An 18,619-nucleotide genomic window follows, 5' to 3' on the forward strand; every position below is an offset into this window, starting at 1 on the left:
CTACTGTTCAGGACAAAGAAAAATGTCCTAATACAGTGAAACTGAAAGTGTTCCTATAGATGTTCTGCACCACAGACAAGAATGTAAAAAATACAATGCAAATACATGTGATACCTACAATAAAAGTGGAATATAAGTAAGTAAATTGAATTTCATGTAAGAGTGTAAGGGAAAGCCAGCAAACCTGTAAAATCAGATTTTACCTATATTGTAAATTTTATATTTGTAATATATTAGTATTTTTATTTGATTAAACAGTATAAAAAATAACTAGCCATTCTAACACGCACTGTGAGTCAGTTACGTCACCTATATGTTTCTTTGCTCACAGCTGATTGGTCAAACTTCAGTCTGAGATCTTGAATCCAGATCATAATCTGCCCCGGAGCAGGTTAGCCGTGCAGCGTAAGATACCATGGCGACGAACACCGAATAAAGCCGAGCTACTTTCATGGTACCTAAAACCCAAGGTTGGCACAAACTAAACTGAAACATAGCTGGCTAGCCACCTAAACCAGCTTCATGGTACAGGGTACAGGCCCCAGGTCTTCTTCGGATCTTTTAAGTGGCTTCAGTATAATTCCTGTGTGTTACTGCATGTAGATGCAGTGAACAGTTGTTGTGTTCTTTATATGTTTATACACTCACCTAAAGGATTATTAGGAACACCTGTTCAATTTCTCATTCATGCAATTATCTAATCAACCAATCACATGGCAGTTGTATCAGTGCATTTAGGGGTGTGGTCCTGGTCAAGACAATCTCCTGAACTCCAAACTGAATGTCAGAATGGGAAAGAAAGGTGATTTTGAGCATGGCATGGTTGTTGGTGCCAGACGGCCCGGTCTGAGTATTTCACAATCTGCTCAATTACTGGGATTTTCATGCACAACCATTTCTAGGGTTTACAAAGAATGGTGTGAAAAGGGAAAAACATCCAGTATGCGGCAGTCCTGTGGGGGAAAATGCCTTGTTGATGCTAGAGGTCAGAGGTGAATGGGCCGACTGATTCAAGCTGATAGAAGAGCAACTTTGACTGAAATAGCCTTGAGGCGGATGGGCTACAACAGCAGAAGACTCCACCGGGTACCACTCATCTCCACTACAAATAGGAAAAAGAGGGTACAATTTGCACGAGCTCACCAAAATTGGACAGTTGAAGACTGGAAAAATGTTGCCTGGTCTGATGAGTCTCGATTTCTGTTGAGACATTCAGATAGTAGAGTCAGAATTTGGCGTAAACAGAATGAGAACATGGATCCATCATGCCTTGTTACCACTGTGCAGGCTGGTGGTGGTGGTGTAATGGTGTGGGGAATGTTTTCTCGGGACACTTAAGGCCCCTTAGTGCCAATTGGGCATCGTTTAAATGCCACGGCCTACCTGAGCATTGTTTCTGACCATGTCCATCCCTTTATGACCACCATGTACCCATCCTCTGATGGCTACTTCAAGCAGGATAATGCACCATGTCACAAAGCTCGAATCATTTCAAATTGGTTTCTTGAACATTACAATGAGTTCACTGTACTAAAATGGCCCCCACAGTCACCAGATCTCAACCCAATAGAGCATCTTTGGGATGTGGTGGAACATGAGCTTCGTGCCCTGGATGTGCATCCCACAAATCTCCATCAACTGCAAGATGCCAATATCAATATGGGTCAACATTTCTAAAGAATGCTTTCAGCACCTTGTTGAATCAATGCCACGTAGAATTAAGGCAGTTCTGAAGGCGAAAGGGGGTCAAACACAGTATTAGTACGGTGTTCCTAATAATCCTTTAGGTGAGTGTATGTTGTGTGTTTGTAAATGCTTTTATTTGCTCATCAAGCACAAGCGTTCATGTATTTCTTTACAGAAGATTTATTAATCAGTGGAAACACAGCGAAGAGACAGAAACTCTGTGACAGCCACGCAAAACATTAAATATCATTCAATACAAAAACAAAACTCTATAAAACGTATTGTTTTAAACATTCTTACAAACCACTGTTTGTTTTTAGACATTATAGTAGCTCAATAGATTTCCTAGAAAAATAAGAAATGTTTTCATTATCAAACCTCATGAACAATGATCAAGTAAATACTGCACATATTAAAAGAGTTTATCAAGTGCAATGTCAATCAATTCATATCAGTGATTTCATTCACGAGTCATCACATTCATCATCTGTGTAAATAACACCAGAGATTTTTTGAACTTTATAATGAGTTTTGAAATGAATTTTATGAATCAAAAACTGATTCAGCCAACATTGACATCATATGAGAGAATAAACGCAAATAATAACTTAAACCCATAAATTAAACAGTAACATCAATCAAACAATGAAGACGCGGATGTGATTCATCCCAATCTCAGTCAGTGCATTGTCAGAATGTTGAATATATAGTTATTGAGAGGCATAATGAACATTGATGTGTGAGCAGAAGAGAGAGAGAGTTTGGTGTGATGATGGGATTCAGTGCGTGTTTGTGTTTACAGTAATGACATCTCATATGATCACAGCGACGGTTCAACTGTGACAAATGTTTTCTTCCATGTTATGTAAGACATTTCTAAAAAACAGCTCTTTATAAACTCAAATCCTATTTTTAGTGAGCAGACTTCAACTGTGAGAACAATGTTAAGATCGACTAAACTTTTATTATAAATAATTATTTCATGTAAAAATATTTGAAAGAAATGATCATTTAAAATCCCTATCATGTTCTTTTGAATCCAAATTTTCTGTTCTGCGAAATGTTTGTCCATTAAATTGATTTTGTGCTTGGCACCACATTCCCGGCACACAACCCTTGATTCTTGTCAAGATCTGCGTTTACACGGCCCAAAGAACACACAAGATGATGATCAACACACCATCTCTGAACATCTGAGATCATCATAAATCAACACATTCATCAGAAGGACCGAACAGTACCAGTAGCATGTGAAGTATTGCACATGTGTGATTGCTAAGAATCTAATACAAATATATATTTTGACTGTCTTTAGTTTATTTCTGTATATTTGTGGTCATCAGAAGATGTGCGGATGTCTGTCCATGGTGCTAACGTCAATATGAAACGAAAGACTCTTTTGAGTTCAGACGTGACGTTCACATACCGGACTGATATTCTGAGAGTGATAATGTGAGAACGACTCTACATGAGTCCACAGCACGGCTCTTTGGTGTTGTTGCTCGTGTCCTCCTCCTCTGGCGCTCTCAGCTTCAGCAGCGGAGGATCTCCACTAGATGGGGTAAAGTACACAGTATCAGGACCGCTCGCGTCCCGCTGTTCTGATGCAGGGGACGCTTCTGTGACGGGCTCATTGTCCCGGGGGTCAGCGGACACAGGTAACGGAGGAGCGGGGCGTTTCTGCAGTTTAGCTGCGGCTCGCTCTCGTTTGAGATCAGCGAGCGTGTGGTGAGATCTCTCTCTGCTCATACCGTCTCCGTCAGAGGAGAGCTCATAGGAGGCGCTGCGGTCCCTGCGGCCTCCACTCTGGCCGTCTCCCGGAAGAGAAGATAGCGCTAGCACACTGCCGTTGCCCAACACAGAGTCTTGAGTTCCATTCTGCACTTCAGCCACCTGTGATGAAGAGACGTCAGGTGAATGAAGACCAGACACCTGCAGAAAGAGAACGAGAGCCTCGGTCACACAGACATCTCTTTATGATCTATGCGCAGCGTCATGTGTTTAATAGGGATGTCCCGAGCCCATCGTAAAGGTCCATATCGGGTTCATTTGTTACACTCAATCTTTTCTGATCACTCTCGTCGTAAAATGAGAGAAAGTAGCAACTAAATCTGCTTTCAAAATGTGCGCAGTGTTAAAATACAGAAGCAGCCGCATGTAATGCCTGCAGCACGAGCATTCATTCAATACTGACAATTTAATAAGAACAACAACAAAAAAACAGTGGTCAGAATGGAGTGAGTTGTCATATGGACTACACTGTATTTACTAGTAGAAAATAATAAAACCACACCAAAGGGAACTGCTTTGATTCATTCAGTATTTTTCTTTAAGATTCTGCACAATTTTTGTGTAAACTTGAGCAAAATGAGCACATCTATGACACGGAGCGTGCCGATACTTTCATCTGAGCAGCACTGAATGTGAAGCGCTTGTGTTCTGAGAGGAATCTTGTGGTTTAAGTAATTGAACTGAAGATGTCACCAGTGCAGTGTTGAGTTCTGCGTCCGTCTGTCTGTCTTCATCATCATCCAGAGCATCCGTCTGTCTCTCCTGCCACACCATGGCTTCTTTCTGATGTTCTCTGCGGTACAGACTGCTGCGCTCATTCACACTGCTGCGTCTCACCACTTTACTGCAAACAACAAAAAACAAAATCATCTCCTTCACATATCCTCACTGTTTTTAAATTCTTGAAATGAGAATAATGCATTTGCACTCAGAGATTTCATGAATACTGTGTGATAATGAAGTGAATTAAAGGAACAGAAATACAACTGCACTGTCAACCAGGTGATGTTCTTCACTCAATCTGATGAGAGATTCATGAAGCATCAAACACACGCAAGCACCCATAAAAAACAGAAAGACGTTCAGAATGACATGAGCTCAATTGCTCGTGATGGATGCCAAACAAGTGGATCTAATGGCAGTCTTGAATGTTTTAATGATTATTGATGTTGATGTTCTCACCCTCTGCTGCCGGCACTGGACACTCGTCTCTGTAGAGCGCTCTTGTGTTTCTCCTGACCCTTCATGATGGCGTCGTGTTTCTGTTTTAACTCCATCATTTTAGCCCTGACCTCCTCATCACCACAAACATCTGCAACACAACAACAAACACTCACGTTCTGTCATGACACTCATGCTGAAACCTGTGGGACGCACAAACGCGTGTCTTACCCAGAGGAGTCTCATCCAGATTAGACCTGGCGTTTAAACTCGCACCATTGGCCACCAGGAGCTCAACCATCTGAATCTATGACAGAAACACATGTCATTCTCATTTCTCTGTGTCTGGAGTAACGCTGGGGAATTTCAGGTGTCAGGAGGTTACATGTGTAGGGTTGGAGCTGTTTTACAATATCAAGGAATGCTGATGTAGTTCAGATGTGTGTCTGTGCTCACTTAAGGTATCCTAACGTTCTCTACCCACAATTAACCACCCACGTCATCTCAAATCTGACCACACTATAAAGCTCAACAATATGCTTTATTAAAAAGAACAAAACAGACAGACAGCGTTCAGCTATTGTGTGTTTCTGTTGATTGCGTCTTTACAACGGTGATGATAAAATAAGGTGGACGGTTTTGTTCTAAAGGATTTCTGTATGGTGTATGACAGAGCGCATATATTGAGTTCTCTTGAATGGATAAATATAAGATTATAGGCAATGTGATTTAATCAGTTTCTGTAGATAAAAAGCAGTGTTTCTTTTATTTTCATTTGAGTTCTGTTCTTTTTATTTGTGCCGTTCCTTGCAGTTTGATTAATTGTTCTTATTAAAGGGATAGTTCATCCAAAAATGTGTCATCATTTGCTCATAATCCTGTCATTTCATACCTGTATAAATGGGTTTGATCTGATGAAAACAGAGAAAGATATTTGGAAGAATGTTTGTTATTTTCAGTTCTGGGACGTCATCCACTGCCATAGTAGGAAGAATTAAATAGAAGTCAAAGTCAAGTCAAGTCAGCTTTATTTATATAGCGCTTTTTACAATTTTCATTGTTACAAAGCAGCTGTACAAGAAAACATTGACTATAAGTAAAACATAAAAGGTTATGGAAGTCAAAACACAGGTCAAATATGAGAAACACAATAAATTCCTATATGCAGAGTTAATTAAATAAAACTATCAAATTCTAGCAGCCCCCCGGCCAGGCAAACAGTACGCAAAACAGTATGAAAAGGTGTCCGAGTACTGTTAGTGTTCCTAAATTCTTCAATATATCTCACTTTATGTTCAACACAACAATAAATACAATATGCCTGTTCCTACTATGTTAGTGGATGATGTCCTAGAGCTGAAAATTGCAAACATTCTCACAAACATCTTTCTCCGTGTTCATTGGAACAAAGACATTTATACAGGTTTGGATCTCTTTAAGCTCCAGTACTGACCTGTCCCCAGCAGGCGGCAGCGTGAAGCGGCGTCCAGCCGTCATTGTCTCTGTCATCAGGAGAGACTTTATTCTCCAGCAGCAGTTCACCCACAGACACGTATCCATGAGCAGCGGCTACGTGCAGCTACACACGCAAGAACACACTCAGTGTTTGGAGATGAAATAGAAACAACAACCTGGACTTCATGTTGACGTCTCTCTCACCAGACTGGCGCCCTGCTCGTCTCTGAGGCTCAGATCTCCAGCGCTCTCCAGCACCTCACGCAGGTCTCGCAGCATCTCTCTTTCTTTAGCTCCGCGACATTCATCGATCCGCTCCTGCGTGATTCCTGAACACAAACACACATTAACATGAGATAGTTGTCAATTAATTATTGCAGGTTCTTCATTTGTGGATTTTGAGTTTGTGCACGTGAGACAAGAGTGCTGATGTATAAGAAAAATACATTCATTCATAAAGAAAGAAAAGAGTGTGTTAGTAAAATCAAACGTAGGAGAAGAATTGACACCACAGAGCTCTTGACGTGCTGCAGAATAAAGTCAAAAACTGTAACAGTATCAAAATAAATCTATATTCTGATATACAGCGTGGAATGTCTTCACATACAGTCGTGAAAAACTCAAGAGTGAAAAACACATTTACCAAAACATCCAGGCATTGTGTACAAAACTGAACTCCGCAACTAGTAATATATATATATTGTATAAACGACCATCAGAGATGTGTCTTCATCTGTTTTTGTGAGGTGCAAGAAAATAGTCTTTATTTAGACACAGGGCTAATGTTAGCCGCTCTCACGAGCCCTTTGCTTAAGTGACAGTGTTGCCAGATCTTCATAGAAAAAAGCACCAAAACTAGCCATGCCCAAAATAAACCTTGAAACTCAAATAGTTTATATTTTTTATAAAAAAAATGTGTCTTGTGGAAATTTCTTCTTATGTTTTGTGAAATATGCGCAGGAGTGATTGTGTCTCTGCCGCAGTGTATGAGAATGAAGTTGTCATGATGACAGACGCTCACCCTGCTCTGACATCACCATCTCAATGAGTTCTAGTGTCGCGTCGTCCTCACACAGATCATATGCCATATTCCCATCTGCATTCACTGCCAACAGATCAGCACCCCTGAACACATCATCATCACACACAACCCACCATAGACATGACACAATTAACACATGACACACAACACAACAAACAGTTGCTGATGAATGAAGAGGATGAACTCACATGTCCAGCAGTAACTGCACAAGGTTTGTGTGACCGCAGGTGGCTGCTGCATGTAGTGGAGTCCACAGCTCGCTGTCACACGCGTTGACATTCGCACCCGCATCCAGAAGACAACGCGCCACATCCACAAAATCATCTATACAACACTGCAGAGAAACACAACAACAAATGTCACCAAACACTAAACAACAAGCTTCATTTACAAAACCAACATACAACAGAAAACTGCCTGTACGGCCGTTTCAACAAAAAACATGTGAACGTGAGAAAAATGAAAACATGCTCATGTTTTTATTTAGTTTAACAAACAAAAAAGGAGATTTCAACAAAATGACTTACTTGTCCCCACATGATGAAAGACTTTTGAATACTTTACTAAAACAGTTCAGTATTTTACTTTCTGACACTAGAAACAGTGAATTATACTAATGCTCATCAAATGGGTTTAACTGCACAAATATGATGACATTTTTTTATTAACTTAAATTATACAATAATATAATTCATTTGAATTTTTACTGTACTACATCACCCTGTTATCCATTTTGGTTGTTGTCTTGTTTATTTGTATTGTTTATGGATAGATGAAGACCGATGCCATGGTTTGCACAGATGATGAGTCTTAAAGTCTATGGGTGGGGCTGACTACTAACAAGTATTTTCATCTGTCACATTTATTAATGAATGATCATTTGAACGATACATTTCATGGATCACACATAAACCCTGTCATGAGGACTTTTGAGAGTATCTCATTCTTAACATACAGTCAGTGAGAAGAATGCACTTCACAGGCTCAGAAGACAATTGGGATTGACTTGCCAAAATTAGAGGATATTTAGAGATGAATAGAGATGAATCCCTTCCTTGAACCGCCACCTTAACGTGGTGGAGGGGTTTGAGTACCCGAGTGACCCTAGGAGCTATGTAGTCGGGGGCTATATGCCCCTGGTAGGGTCTCCCAAGGCAAACAGGTCCTAGGCGACGAGTCAGACTAAGAGTGGTTCAAAAACCCCATATGATGAAAAAGAACTCAAGGACCTTGATGTCGCCCGGTATGGCGCAACCGGGGCACCACCCGGGAGCCAGGCCCAGGGTCGATGCTCGTATGCGAGCACCTGGTGGCCGGGCCTTTCCCCACGGGGTCCGGCCGGGCTCAGCCCGAAGGAGCGACGTGGGGCCGCCTTCCCGAGAGGGACCATAGGGGGTCGGTGCGTAGTGGATCGGGCGGCAGTCGGAGGAGAGTGCCTCGACAGCCCGATCCCTGGACACGGAAGCTAGCTCTAGGGACGTGGAACGTCACCTCGCTGGCGGGGAAGGAGCCTGAGATGGTGCATGAGGTTGAGAGGTTCCGACTAGAGATAGTCGGGATCACCTCTACGCATGGCTTGGGCTCTGGAACCACACTCCTCGAGAGAGGATGGACACTTCATCACTCTGGAGTTGCCCATGGGGAGAGGCGGCGGGCTGGTGTGGGTCTGCTTATAGCCCCCCAGCTCTCCCGCCATGTGTTGGAGTTTACCCTGGTGAACAAGAGGGTCGTTTCCCTGCGCCTACGGGAAGGGGTTAGGTCTCTCACTGTTGTTTGTGCCTACGGGCCGAACGGCAGTGCAGAGTACCCGACCTTCTTGGAGTCTCTGGGAGGGGTGCTGGAAAGTACTCCGACTGGGGACTCCGTCGTCCTACTAGGGGACTTCAACGCCCATATCGGCAACGACAGTGACACCTGGAGGGGCGTGATTGGGAGGAACGGCCCCCTGATCTGAACCCGAGCGGTGTTCAGTTATTGGACTTCTGTGCTAGTCACAGTTTGTCTATAACGAACACCATGTTCAAGCATAAGGGTGTCCATCAGTGCACGTGGCACCAGGACACCCTAGGCCGCAGGTCAATGATCGACTTTGTGGTCGTTTCATCTGACCTGCGACCATATGTTTTGGACACTCGGGTTAAGAGAGGGGCGGAGCTGTCAACTGATCACCACCTGGTGGTGAGTTGGATCCGATGGCAGGAGAGGAAGCTGGACAGACTCGGCAGACCCAAACGTACTGTAAGGGTCTGCTGGGAACGCCTGGCCGAGTCTCCTGTCAGAGAGATCTTTAACTCCCACCTCCGGCAGAGCTTCAACCAGATCCCGAGGTTGGCTGGAGACATTGAGTCCGAGTGGACCATGTTCTCCGCCTCCATTGTCGAAGCGGCCACTCGGAGCTGTGGCCGTAAGGTCTCCGGTGCCTGTCGAGGCGGGAATCCCCGAACCCGGTGGTGGACACCGGAAGTAAGGGAAACCGTCAAGCTGAAGAAGGAGTCTTATCGGGCCTGGTTGACTTGTGGGACTCCTGAGGCAGCTGACAGGCACCGGCAGGCCAAGCGGACTGCTGCCCGGGTGGTTGTGGAGGCAAAAACTCGGGCCTGGGAGGAGTTTGGTGAGGCCATGGAGAAGGACTATCGACTGGCCTCGAAGAGATTCTGGCAAACCGTCCGGCGCCTCAGGAGAGGGAAACAGTGCCCTACCAACGCTGTTTACAGTAGACGTGGGAGGCTGTTGACCTCAACTGGGGATGTCGTCGGACGGTGGAAGGAGTACTTCGAGGATCTCCTCAATCCCACCGTCACGTCCTCCATTAAAGAAGCAGAGGCTGAGGGCTCAGAGGTGGACTCGTCCATCACCCAAGCCGAAGTCACTGAGGTAGTCAAGAAACTCCTCAGTGGCAAGGCACCGGGGGTGGATGAGATTCGCCCTGAGTACCTCAAGTCTCTGGATGTTGTGGGGCTGTCTTGGCTGACAGGCCTCTGCAGCATCGCGTGGCGGTCGGGGGCAGTGCCTCTGGGATGGCAGACCGGGGTGGTGGTCCCTCTTTTTAAGAAGGGGGACCGAAGGGTGTGTTGCAACTACAGGGGGATCACACTTCTCAGCCTTCCCGGGAAAGTCTATGCCAGGGTACTGGAGAGGAGAATACGGCCGGTAGTAGAACCTCGGATTCAGGAGGAACAGTGTGGTTTTCGTCCAGGCCGTGGAACGCTGGACCAGCTCTACACCCTCTACAGGGTGCTGGAGGGTTCATGGGAGTTTGCTCAACCAATCCACATGAGTTTTTTGGATTTGGAGAAGGCATTCGACTGTGTCCCTCGTGGCATCCTGTGGAGGGTGCTTCGGGAGTATGGGGTCTGTGGTCCTTTACTAAGGGCTGTCAGGTCCCTGTACGGCCGAAGCAGGAGCTTGGTTCGCATTGCCGGCAGTAAGTCGGACTTGTTCCCAGTGCATGTCGGACTCCGGCAGGGCTGCCCTTTGTCACCGGTTCTGTTCGTAATTTTTATGGACAGAATTTCTAGGCGCAGCCAGGGGCCGGAGGGTGTCAGGTTTGGGGACCACACGATCTCGTCTCTGCTCTTTGCGGATGATGTTGTCGTGTTGGCCCCTTCAAACCAGGACCTTCAGCATGCACTGGAACGGTTTACAGCAGAGTGTGAAGCGGCTGGAATGAAAATCAGTACCTCCAAATCCGAGGCCATGGTCCTCAGTTGGAAAAGGGTGGCTTGCCCACTTCAGGTTGGTGGAGAGTTCCTTCCTCAAGTGGAGGAGTTTAGGTATCTCGGGGTCTTGTTCACGAGTGAGGGAAGGATGGAACGGGAGATTGACAGACGGATCGGTGCAGCTTCTGCAGTAATGCGGTCGATGTACAGGTCCTTCGTGGTGAAGAAAAAGCTGAGCCGCAAGGCGAAGCTCTCAATTTACCCGTCAATCTACGTTCCTACTCTCACCTATGGTCATGAGCTTTGGGTCATGACCGAAAGGACAAGATCCCTGATACAGGCGGCTGAAATGAGCTTCCTCCGCAGGGTGGCTGGGCGATCCCTTAGAGATAGGGTGAGAAGCTCGGTCATCCGGGAGGAACTCGGAGTAGAGCCGCTGCTCCTCCACATCGAGAGGGGTCAGCTGAGGTGGCTTGGGCATCTGTTACGGATGCCTACTGGACGCCTTCCCCGGAAGGTGCTCCGGGCCCGTCCGACCGGGAGGAGACCCCGGGGAAGACCTAGGACACGCTGGTGGGACTATGTCTCCCGGCTGGCCTGGGAACGCCTCGGTGTCCCCCCGGAAGAGCTGGAGGAAGTGTCTAGGGTGAGGGATGTCTGGGCATCTCTGCTTAGACTGCTGCCCCCGCGACCCGGCCCCGGATAAGCGGTAGAAAATGAATGAATGAATGAATCACACTGATGGGCAAAAGCGATCAGAATCAGCAAGGACTCCACACAGACATTTCATTTCATGCTTGAATTGTTTCTGTCTGGTAGGCGTTATAAGACTTCTTATGCCAAACAAATCACTCCACTGAGACTGCACTGCTATCGGTCACAGAAGCACTGTGGCTTGCCAAGGCGGAATCCAAATCCAAAATAAACTAGACCTATCTGCAGTCTGCAGATTGAAACGGTCAATCACCTGATACTGCTAGCAACCCTGTCATCCTTAGGAATCTCAGGCTCCCCTCTCCGCTGGTTCCAATCCTACGTCTCCGGCAGATCATTCAAGGTGTCATGGAGGGACTCGCTGTCCACTGCTCACCATATGATTTGATTTTGCTTTTTTCCCATCTACATGACATCCTTAGGACCCATCATACGTTTAGCAAGGTTAGACCCCATCTCACTGAGCATGCAGCACAACTCCTTGTCCAGGCCTTGGTAATCTCAAAATTGGACTACTGCAATGCTCTCCTTGCTGTTCTTCCTGCAAAGGCTATCAAACCACTTCAGCTGGTTCAAATCGCAGCAGCACTCCTCGTCTTCCAACAGCCCAAAAGGGGTCATGTGACACCCCTGTTCATCTCTCTCCACTGGCTACTGGTTGAAGCCTGTATCAGATTCAAGTCACTGATGTTTGCATACAGGTCTATCACTGGATCTGCGCCGGCATACTTTCACAACCTCCTACACCCCATCAAGAACCCTGTGTTCAGCAAACCAGCGGCGTCTTGTAATGTCTTCTCATAAGGGCACTAAATCCCTTTCCCGCTCATTCTCCTTCACAACTCCTTCCTGGTGGAACATTCTTCCCAATGCGGTCCGGTCAACCACATCTCTCACAACCTTCAAAAAACTACTTAAAACTCTTCTTAAATTACTCTTGTATGACATATCACATATCGCTTATTGCTTCCTGAACTCTCTGTAAGTCGCTTTGGATAAAAGCATCTGCTAAATGACTCAATGTAAATGTAAATTCAATGCAATGATTTCTGCACACACATCTGCTCTTGTTCTGTATGTTAGATGGATAAATGACACCCAGTGAATGTACAGTGAATCTGCTGAACCGAAAGAAGTGATATTATGAGAGGATTCAGTCTTTCATGTGCACACGAGCAGCAGTTTATTTTCTTTAGACTTCTTTGACTTGTAAAGTAGAAACAAATATTGTCAGCTCTTGGACACCTCATCCGAATTTTGTCAACACATTCACAAGAGAAAGAAGCTTTCCCATCCATCAGATACATATTTTATATTAGAGGAAAGTTATTTAAATAAAGGACTTTCTGTTCTTTAATTTGGTCATTAATCAAATCTCATAACGCAGTCATCAGTTTTAGATTATTGGCTGTTTTCACCAGAGTGGCCAGATTTCTCCATTCACTGTAATGAGCCTGATGATGTTCATATATTATATTAGGCGGCTGAGTAAAAAGTGACTTTTTCTACATTTTCCCCCTCGACCTTGAGGAAAACAGCCAAAGCTCATGCTGAGTGTGGACAAAAACTGTCTGGCATCTTTTAAAAGAGCAACACTTTTAATAGGAAACAACAGAAGAAATAAGCTGTAGTGTTCGCTGGTAAATCTGTTGTTTTGTTTGTTTACACACAGATTAAAGTTCGAACAAATAATATTACATCTTTCATTTAAACCCTGCTCTTATCTGTTGATCATTCTGGTGTCTTGAAGGTTATTATTAAATGGACCATTATGAAAGAAATGTTGATAATTGTGGTCAAAATGTTAAATTGAAGGTGCTCTAAAAATGTTTACATGTGCTCCTAAACTTTTTCGAGTGATAACAGTTCTTCTGGAAAAAAGGTAATTGGAGCACTGCGTCTCTCAGATGTCTATTATTGTGTGTGTGTGTGTACCTGATGAAGCGCTGTGAGTCCGTCTTCATTGATCAGATCTGGACTGACTCCACTATTCAGCAGCTCTCGCACTGTTATGAAGACACAAAGCAACAACAGTAAGTACACACCATATGATTTAAGCTGCTTGCGTCATGTGTTTATGTTGGGTCAGAGGTCACTCTTGCACACGAACTTGAATAAAAGAGTTTACTTCCATCAGCACATTGTGTGTGATCACGAGAGAGTCGCTTTACGGCTGAAGGCTGACCTCTGACCCAACGTATGAAGTCTCTTATTTTGAAGTCCTCAGACATTTGATTAAAACGTCTCGTTTTCTACTGTTAATTGACATTTGACAATTATACACTTTATTTAACCTTTATTTTTCCATGAAGGTCCTATTGAGATTAAAAGAAATCTCTTCTTCCAGGGAGTCCTGGCCAATATGACCGTACAAAAACACATTCAAATAAACATATAACACACAAAACATCCGTGTTCTGAATGTACCCTAGGTACTATTAATTCAATTTCAATTGACGATCTGGTGCTATAGTTTTTCTTACACTGACATAAAAGACTCTGAAGAACTTGTCAGACGCTTTCACACTAAGCCACTTACATTGCATTATACGACACATTTGTTTCTGAGTATATGTAATCCCTGTGATCTGAACCCATGACCTTTGGCATTGCTAGCGCCTGAGCATACACCGAGTCTACACCGGACGCGACCAGCGTGACATGACAAAAGACATTAGACGTGAACTTTCCCTTTAACCCCCCAGTGTCGTATGGTAAAGCCCTACATTTCAACCCGAGCCAGATGGGCCTGACAAATTTATGCTCCGCCCCCCTGAGGATTTACTCACAGATACTCACATTAAGCCCAATTTTTACTTGTGTGTCAGACCTCTACGTCGTAGGCTACGTGTCGGTTTTCATTTACGCTTCATTGTCCGCGTCGACAGGCAATGACCACTAGGCGTCAGTGTCCAGGTGCCTGTTGCTTGTGTATCCAAGAGCAGAAGAAGAAGCGGCTCGTTTGAGAAGCATTAGCAGTGATAGCGGCAAGTAAACAGTCACTTTTGTTTCAGCTTGAGATGTTTAATACAGAAGAACAAATCATTTACTCAGATAATTCATTCAGAAATGCGTTTGAGTAAACATGAGTGTTTTGACCTGAGGGAGGGGTTCAAACAGACCAATCACAGCACTTGCGATCCGCGTTGAGTTGCAGTTTTTTTAATAACCAAACTATTATGAAACATCTCTAAAAGCAGCAAAGGCTGAGCACCTCTGTAAACTCATAGAAACTAACAAAACAATCCAAAGTTTTTATTTAGTGCAGTGGCTAAATTAACAAAAAACAGAATTCACTGGCCTTGGTAATCTGCCGTACCTTGGTAGCAATGAATCAAAATAGTAAAAACTCAACCTCCAAGTCTGTCCTATGAATTAGTACCAACTAGGGCTGCACGTTTAATCAAAAAAAAGAAATTGCACGTATTTAGTGGTTGGCTGTCAGGTTTTATGCGCAGTTTGTCAGTGAAATACTGTTAAATGCAGCTGCATCCGAAAGCCAGAGGGCGCTCTCGCACATTCAGTGGCTGCAACCTTCTGAGGTCGTGGATTCAAAAACGAGGACTTGTGCTTGAAAGCACGCAGCCTCAAAAGTCCATGAACGGAACTGTAATGAGACGGTCTAGACTCGTAGAGGATTTCCTAATAGTGTCACCTGCTGCTCATGTTGCGGTTACAGCAGCGACACACAGCAGAGAAGATTTTAAACAAATACAGAACCAGAAAAATGATATTTTATTTTGGAGAATATGACACGTTTATGTAGATTACAACAGCCCAACAGTAAATTAAATTAACCAACTGTTGACATAACATAAATTGAAAACACAATAATGCACCAATATAAGCGATGCACCGATACCAGTACTAGGGTCTCGGTACGATACTGTGCTCATGTACTCGTACAACTACCCGATACCACCTTATGGCAACACATCTTCTGATGCGGAGTCGCGCGGAAAGTCATAAAATTCCCCACGCACACCACCAAGCGAAAAGAGTTCACGCGCTCTCGTCATCTTTGCCGCGCGGACCTCCGTTTACCTGTTGAAAGTCGGAAGAGGCGCCATGTCAGCCGTTAGGAGATATCTTAAGATAAGCGATGATGATAAAAGTAGAGCAGACTGCAAACCATGCTCTGCTAAATTGTCAAGAGGAGGGGTGAGAAATAGCTCCTTTAACACAAGCAATTTGATTAAACATCTAAAGAACCAGCATAACGCCGGGGTCAAAGAGTTTGCTAATGCTAGCACCGGGAAACTGCAATAACCAACTTAGCAGCAAACGCTGGAGAAGCGAGAGAAAATGTCCAGAGACAAATGACAGAGGCTCAACATTAAGCCTGTTCACGTGCTTGTCCTTCAGACACGTGAATGACAGATTAAAAATAAGTGTTCAATCAGCTTTGACATATTTAAATCTGCACATTTGTGATATTTTTTACCTTTAATAAAGAGTGTTTTCCGTAATCTTATTAAATATAGGCTTTGCTTTAGCTTTCAGTTTATATTCTTAAATTTGATCAATAAATTTAACTAGAATAAGACACTAGGGCTGTTACCAATCAAATTAAATAATTTACAACACAGACAAATTACAATTTACATTAAACAATGTTATGAGTTTTAAATATTTTTACAAATAAGAAATGTTGGAAAGTAGGTGGCGACAGGTGACCGTCTGAATGAACCAGTCATTATTAAGTACTCGTATCGGTACTCTGTATCAGCAAGTACTAGCGTGGCCATTTCCATAACACCAAAAAGGAGGACACTTTGCGGCATTTAGTGAGGCAGGAATAACTGCATCTGGTGTACTCGCAAATACAATACAATTTTGTCTATCATATCTATGGTATCATGATACAGTGATTCTGAAATAGCCTACTCTATTCATTGCCAGACAATTTGATCAACAACATATCTTGATGTAGACCTATGTGTAACAGAAGAGGCAAAAAAGTGTTTGTTCACAGTATTTGTATTTATTCAAGACACTCCTGTATGACTGGTGATGCTTGACTGCATGATAGACTTTATAAAGCTCTGCAGCGCAGATTTTGTCATCTTGAGGTGATGTTGCCTCTCGAAATTAAGACCTAAGGGAAGACGTACCAGCAGCTCGTCGGTTAACTTTGTTTTTCAGTGCTGGCATGTCGGTCAATGGCGGCTTTCCCTTTACAACTAACGTCCACTTCACAGCGACATAGTGTGCAAAATCCATGGAAAGCATCTCTACTGCTTTATGATATGAATTCGTGCTCTTTTGTCCATTCCGGATTAAATGATGTCGGACGTTTCGGCATGCTAACGTTATGATGTGACGTAGCCAGTACGTGGAATCCACCTCAATTCGTGGAGGCTTGTTTACGTTTTTAACAATTATATATCAGATATTTATTTGACACCTCTTTCAGCCAATCATTTGTTTGACCGGAGATCTTACGGCGTCAGACGCTATGCTGCTGCGTCCCAATAAAGGTTTTAGAGCGCGTTTTTTAAGGCCGATTCAGTGCAACTCCGAAAAGGAGGACAAATGAGTGTCCGGCTTGAGGCTGCGCGGGACGCCGGACAGGGGGCTTAAAATCCAGACTGTCCAGCCAAAAGCCGGACGTATGGCCACCCTAGCAAGTACCCGAATGTAAGTCAAAAGTGGTATCGTTGCATCCCTACCAGTAATGTTAATTAACAACATATATAATATTAAAACACAGAAATTTACAGTTTTTGTGAACTTTTAAAGTTTTGAATGATTATTTAAAAATTTCAAGTAGACAGCTGTATCTGTCTTCTGTAAATGTGAGAAAACTAAACAATTTTTGGAGATATGAAGAACGCAATACTACGCTACAGGAACTCAAGATTAACATAAGATTGGCAGAAACTCCTTCCGTTACCTTACATTTAAGAAAGATGGAGTTTTGTAATGACACAAGAGTGAATTTACTTCTTACCTTCATCTCGATCATTTCTGGCTGCAGCCTCCAGTAATGTGATGTTAGTGGGGAAAGTCACCTTCCGCTTCTTTCCATCTCTCTTCTGAGCATGAGCGCTGTTCTTCTCAATCTGAGCCCAGTCTTTAAGCTGTTGTGTGCGTCTCTTCTGTGCATGTTTCAGACGCTCGGTGGCTGAGAGACGGCCGACTGTGTTCATTTCAGCGAGCAGCTCCGCATGTTCAGCCATATGATTCACTTTACTCACCATCCAGCCACACCTCTCCAATCACAGCTAGCCGTCAAACTCCAGATCTGATTCACACGCCGATGACAGCCAATGAAATCTCATCATCTTCTTGTCAACCATTCATTTTTGGACAGTGACAGAAATATCTGAAACAGAAAGAGGGTGCATACTTGTTTTATGGCTGTATACAGTCTCTGTGCGACCGCAGTCTGAACACACGATCATCAGACTCCTCATGGTCACTCACATTCAAAGCGCTTTATCTTACAAATGAATGTGAGTGAAGTGAGAGAATGTTCTCTCTGAAGATCACAAGGCTGTTAAATAACTGAAATTCATTCTCATTTCACAGAAAACTGGGATTTACTTGATCATTTCTACTGTGTGTGCGCTTACTATTCTGAACGGATTATATCTAGTTTAAGTGTTATTGAGCATTATGTTTTATCAAGTACTTTAGAATTATCTATATTTCACAACTGTGTTTTTTCTTTCTTTCAAATCTGCACAAACATGTATTTACATTTAGTAATTAAGCCACTTACAGATGAGGTAAACAATGGAAGCAATTTGAAAAACATAAGGACAACAAAAAGTGCAAAAATAAACCTACAAAAAACCTCAAATAATGACTTTTCAAAAACGATCTCAAAAACAAACACACACATTCACATTATCACACAGAACCATCCAAAGCACTAAAGCATACACTTACCTCGGCCTACAAAACACGCCGACAGGTAACTTTACAATGGCAGTGAATGAACTCAATGCCATAAAAAGATCTATTAAAATGGACATCCCAACCCAGATTTGGCTCAAAATTTTAAAATCAATAATCGAACCAATTATATTATATGGCAGTGAAGTGTGGGGTCCATCTATAAAATGCGATTTTGTAAATTGGGATAAACATCGATTGAAACTTT

The 18,619-nt window shown here is 43.5% G+C and overlaps 1 protein-coding gene across 2 annotated transcripts in view; it reads right to left on the bottom strand.

The window, feature by feature from the left end:
- Nucleotides 1-1,844: 1,844 nt before the first annotated feature.
- ppp1r16a (protein phosphatase 1, regulatory subunit 16A) overlaps nucleotides 1,845-18,619 on the bottom strand; it is a 17,540-nt gene continuing 765 nt past the window's right edge. Inside the window, exons 2-11 of one of the 2 annotated variants that reach the window (XM_079476780.1) lie at nucleotides 17,462-17,836; nucleotides 13,444-13,514; nucleotides 7,324-7,469; nucleotides 7,115-7,218; nucleotides 6,298-6,422; nucleotides 6,092-6,217; nucleotides 4,870-4,945; nucleotides 4,660-4,789; nucleotides 4,171-4,321; nucleotides 1,845-3,618 (exon numbers count right to left, since the gene is read on the bottom strand). In XM_079476780.1, the coding sequence (XP_079332906.1) occupies nucleotides 3,151-3,618; nucleotides 4,171-4,321; nucleotides 4,660-4,789; nucleotides 4,870-4,945; nucleotides 6,092-6,217; nucleotides 6,298-6,422; nucleotides 7,115-7,218; nucleotides 7,324-7,469; nucleotides 13,444-13,514; nucleotides 17,462-17,711 (1,647 nt within the window). In that variant the 5' untranslated portion in view covers nucleotides 17,712-17,836 and the 3' untranslated portion in view covers nucleotides 1,845-3,150. The remainder of the gene's footprint in view (nucleotides 3,619-4,170; nucleotides 4,322-4,659; nucleotides 4,790-4,869; nucleotides 4,946-6,091; nucleotides 6,218-6,297; nucleotides 6,423-7,114; nucleotides 7,219-7,323; nucleotides 7,470-13,443; nucleotides 13,515-17,461; nucleotides 17,837-18,619) is intronic. The other variant, XM_079476781.1, reaches the window with a different exon arrangement.

Source organism: Barbatula barbatula (genome assembly GCF_947034865.1).
Source record: "Barbatula barbatula genome assembly, chromosome: 16".
Classification (NCBI taxonomy): Eukaryota; Metazoa; Chordata; class Actinopteri; order Cypriniformes; family Nemacheilidae; genus Barbatula; species Barbatula barbatula.